Source organism: Fukomys damarensis, unplaced genomic scaffold, assembly GCF_012274545.1.
Source record: "Fukomys damarensis isolate Sample0158 unplaced genomic scaffold, DMR_v1.0_HiC HiC_scaffold_27, whole genome shotgun sequence".
Lineage (NCBI taxonomy): Eukaryota > Metazoa > Chordata > Mammalia > Rodentia > Bathyergidae > Fukomys > Fukomys damarensis.
The window spans coordinates 22,692,138-22,696,206 of NW_022900939.1; the positions used below are offsets into that span (position 1 = coordinate 22,692,138).

Here is a 4,069-nt window from a genome sequence, read left to right on the forward strand (position 1 = left end):
GGGAGGGGCGGGGAGCGCCGGCTACGGCCCCGCCCAGCGCCCGGGGGCGGGGTTCTGCACGTTCAAGTAGGGCGGGCTGTGGGCGCGGAGCTGCGGGAGGGTCTGCTGCTCTCGCGCAGACGCTTATCCTTTCCTCTGCAGTTCGCAGCTCCGGCGGCAGCTGACTTACCTACCCCACATTCGCTTCTCTTTCCCTTCACCCCTTCTCTTGGGGGGGTGCCCAGTCCCGCCGGCGGAAACCCCGCTTTTCCGGGGCGCGGCCCCGGCCCCGGCTAGGAGGGGAGACTGCAGCGGGGACCGAGCTTCGTGCGCAGTCTGCCTAACTGGGACAAGAGCCAAACTGCCGCCGGCCGCGCGCAACGTGGAAACCTCTGGTCCACCACCCCGACCTGGCTTTGCACCCTCTCGACTTTTCAGCTACTAGCAAAGGGAGTGGCCAGTTGTTAGGAACCAAGTGACCTGTGAGCAGCAATCCCTGGAAGCCTTGACGTTACCGCCCTAAGGGAAGGCAGGGGCTCCAGGACCTAAGGACTAAAAAAAAAGCCCCCTCAAAAGGGTGAATTAAGTCAAGCCCTGGCCAGGTCCAGAGTGCTTCAGTGTTTTCTGAATTTCTAGAATTCTATCCTTCCCAGGCCTAGCTCAGCTTCCACCTTCTCTGTTGGACTCTCCATTTCCCCTTCCCAAAACAATCTTGAAACCTCTAGCACTGTGACACTTCCCTTAGTTACTAACAGACAGTTCGACAATCGTGCCTGACTTCTGGCCCAGCACTCGGGCAAATGCCTGTAGGATCCAGTGGGCCAAGCCAGACTAGACTTTTAGGACAGAGGAACCTGAAGAAAGCATGTACCCATACCCTACAAACACACACATACATCCTAGCACTAGTGTTGTTTGAATCGGGGGCTCACAGGAACCCAGGAGTGTTAAGATTTTGAACTATGTTCTCTCACAGTTAAGACTCGGACTTTCTGCTACAAGGTCAACTATGAAAGCCTGACCTGGCCTACTTCCTAACCCCACTGTTCTCTGGCCCAGCCAGGGCACTAAGCTGGCTATTTTTACTCCCCAAGGACAAAATAGCAAGGACAAATCAGACCTGAGGTACTTCTCCAGAGTGTTTCTACACAAAGAGGAGGTGGGGTGGTAAATCACCCACAATTTCAGCTTTAGCTTCACAAAGTCTCAGCTGTAACATCTGACCCAAGTACGTGCCTGGGTCACTGGGACAGCCCAGTGGTTGTAAGAAGATGCTATTCTAAGATTGCAGAAAGGGCTAAAGAGAGATGAGGGAGGATCCATAGTGTTACATAGTCGTCTCTTTCCTTGGGAAGCAGCTTTATTTACAAAACAAGTCTAAAATAAGAACATGAAATGACAAGCCCTTGAGAGCTGCAGGAGAGCTCACTCTTAGGGGACTCATATATGAAGCCCAGGCATCCAGATAAAGGGCTTAAAAGAAGGTCAGCTGTGTAAGAGGGACCTAAAACTTGAACTCCTTGTACTTCTTGCTGCCCCCACGGCTGTCCTGGGGCTGAGCTTTCCGTTTCTTTTGCTGTAAGAGAGAGGAAAAATAGTTTATAACAAGTTAAACAACTCTAACCCCCAAAACAAGGGGAGCAGCCTGGCACAGACATAAGAGTCATGGAAAAGCACTTGAGTCTAGATTCTATTCCCACCTTCTTCTAAAACTTGGGTAAATTCTTTCCTGGTGCCTCATTGTAAGGAAGCCAGCCAGCCACTAGGGCGGCAGGCATTGACTGCACCTTTATTCTCACCACTAGAGGGCACAACTGCACTGGAAAAGGTGGCCCCTGCTTCCAGCTCAATCCCAGCCCTAAGAGCTCCCACCTTCTGTTTGGCAGCATGCTCAGCCACCATGTCGCTGAAGTCTTCCTTCTCCACTTGTGCCTGCTGCTCCCGCACATGCTCCTCATACTTCTGGGTCATGGCCATTGGATCTAATTCCAACTCCTCGGGAGCCAGGGCTACTTCCACACCTTGCAGCTCTGGGGCTGGACCCTTCCGGCTCATAACCTAGAAGAGATCAGGGTCTTGTCACCTCCAAAAAAGTCTCAGAAGCCTTAGCTCCACCCCATCCTCGAGTTACCCAAAGCTGTTTCCTCCAAGTGCTTACCGTGGACATGTCATAAATGTGGGTCGATCCCATCATGGCTCCCCCAACAGTAGCTGTTCTCTTCTCTGGTAATACAGTGAACAGCTGAGGTGTCTCACTTCTGCAAAGGACAATGGGGTCAAGCTAAAATGGAGAAAAGGGGCCTTTGGGGGGAGCAAAACAAACACAGGTGGCGCCTCCACCCAGGTTCCTTGGGGAATTTGTCCCTACCTGGGGTTGCAGCCTCTGCCCCTTCCCCAAAAGAGACAATTACACACATGTGTAAATACCGAATAGTTTCCCTGGTGTGAATAATCTGCAATAATACATAAGATCCTAATAAGATCACTGATATTTAGAAATGGGAAGAAAGGAGCTAAAGGTGTAGGGAAGGTGGGATGGGTAGGGGAAGGGTAAAAAGGGAAAAGAAAAAAATGTGAGATAATGAAAAGATGAAAATAAAGTATTTGTAGATCAGGAGGGGAGGAGGGGGTGAAGGGAGGGCAGGGGTAAGGGGAAAAAATGAGAATCAAGACTTGTCATGTAGAGGTACAAAATCCCAACAATGAATGTAACTGTACTGTATCCCTAAAATGTACCAATAAACTCAATTAAAGCTGAAAAAAAAAGAGACAATTACATTAAAACATTACTATAATTGCTTTTGTTTTTTTGTTTTGTTTTCTGAGATAAGGTCTCACTACGTAGCCCAGGCTGGCCTCAAACTTTCTACCTCAGCCTCCCGAGGGTTGGGATTACAGGGGTGCACCACCACACCCGACATTTTTAAAATGTTATAATGGCATTCTATATGTTCGAAAAGATAAGAAAAATAGAATACATTTTTAAAAGACCCAAATCAAACTTTGAGAGATGAAAACTACTTTGGATATATTAATGTCAGAATAGAAATTGCAGAAGGAAATAATAGCAAACACGAAAAAAGTTGGCAATACATTTGGAAATAAAAGTGTTAAGAGAAATCTCTCAAAAATGAGGGCCAGGGATTTAGTTCAGTGGTGCTGCTGCCTGCGTCACAAGCACAAAGACCCAAGTTCAATCCCCAATACCAAAAATGAACAGAAGCCTGGTGGCACATACCTATAATCCCAGCACATGGAGGCTGAGGCAAGAGGGCTGCCATGAATTCAAGGCCACCTTGGGCTACATAGTGAGACCCTGTCTCAAAAAAACCCAAACAACAAAAACAAAAAAACCCACAAAGAGATCAATGAACATTATGTTCTAATTGTTCAGAACCAGAGATAAACAGAAAATCTCAAAAGCCAGAGAAAAATGACATATTATACACAAAAGAACAAAGGCAAGCATGCAAGCACAAGATCCCAAGTTTGATCCAGGGTACAAAAACAAACAAACAAAAAACAAGAAAGGTAAGCATGACAGATTTCTTGTGAGAACTTCAAGAGACTCAACAGATGTTCAACCGGAGTTCCTAAAGGAGAGGAGAAGCAAGGCGTGTGGTACACACCTGTAATCCCAGAATTCTGAGAGGTTAAGGAAGGACTGCAAATTTAAACTCAGCCTGGGCAACTCAGTGAGACTGTCTCAAAATAAAAAATAGAAAAATGGCTGGGGATGTAACTCAGTGCAAAGACCCTGGTTCAATTCACAATAATGAGAGAAAGAAAAGGAAGGAGGAAATAGAAAAATGGGGAAAGGGGGGTGTTTGGAAAAATAATGGCCACCTATTTTATAAAATAAAAACTATAAACCCACAGTTCCAAGATGCCCTACAAATCCCAAGCAAAGAAACATGAAGAAATCCACACCAAGGAGCATCATGTTCAAATTGTTCAGAACCAAAGATAAACAGAAAATATCAGAAGTAGACAGAGAAAAATGACACATATACAAAAAAACAAAGATGACAGCAGATTTCTTGTGAGAAACAATGCAAAAAAAAAAAAAAAAAAAAAAAAACAAAAAAAA

General features: G+C 46.3%; 1 protein-coding gene across 3 annotated transcripts in view; it reads right to left on the bottom strand.

Moving 5' to 3' along the window:
- Window positions 1-1,321: 1,321 nt before the first annotated feature.
- Window positions 1,322-4,069, bottom strand: part of Sf3b2 (splicing factor 3b subunit 2) — a 24,891-nt gene continuing 22,143 nt past the window's right edge. For all 3 annotated transcript variants that reach the window (XM_010635917.2, XM_010635916.2, XM_010635915.2), the window contains 3 exons: window positions 2,138-2,237; window positions 1,852-2,037; window positions 1,322-1,555 (listed from right to left, as the gene is read on the bottom strand). In XM_010635917.2, the coding sequence (XP_010634219.1) occupies window positions 1,484-1,555; window positions 1,852-2,037; window positions 2,138-2,237 (358 nt within the window). In that variant the 3' untranslated portion in view covers window positions 1,322-1,483. The remainder of the gene's footprint in view (window positions 1,556-1,851; window positions 2,038-2,137; window positions 2,238-4,069) is intronic.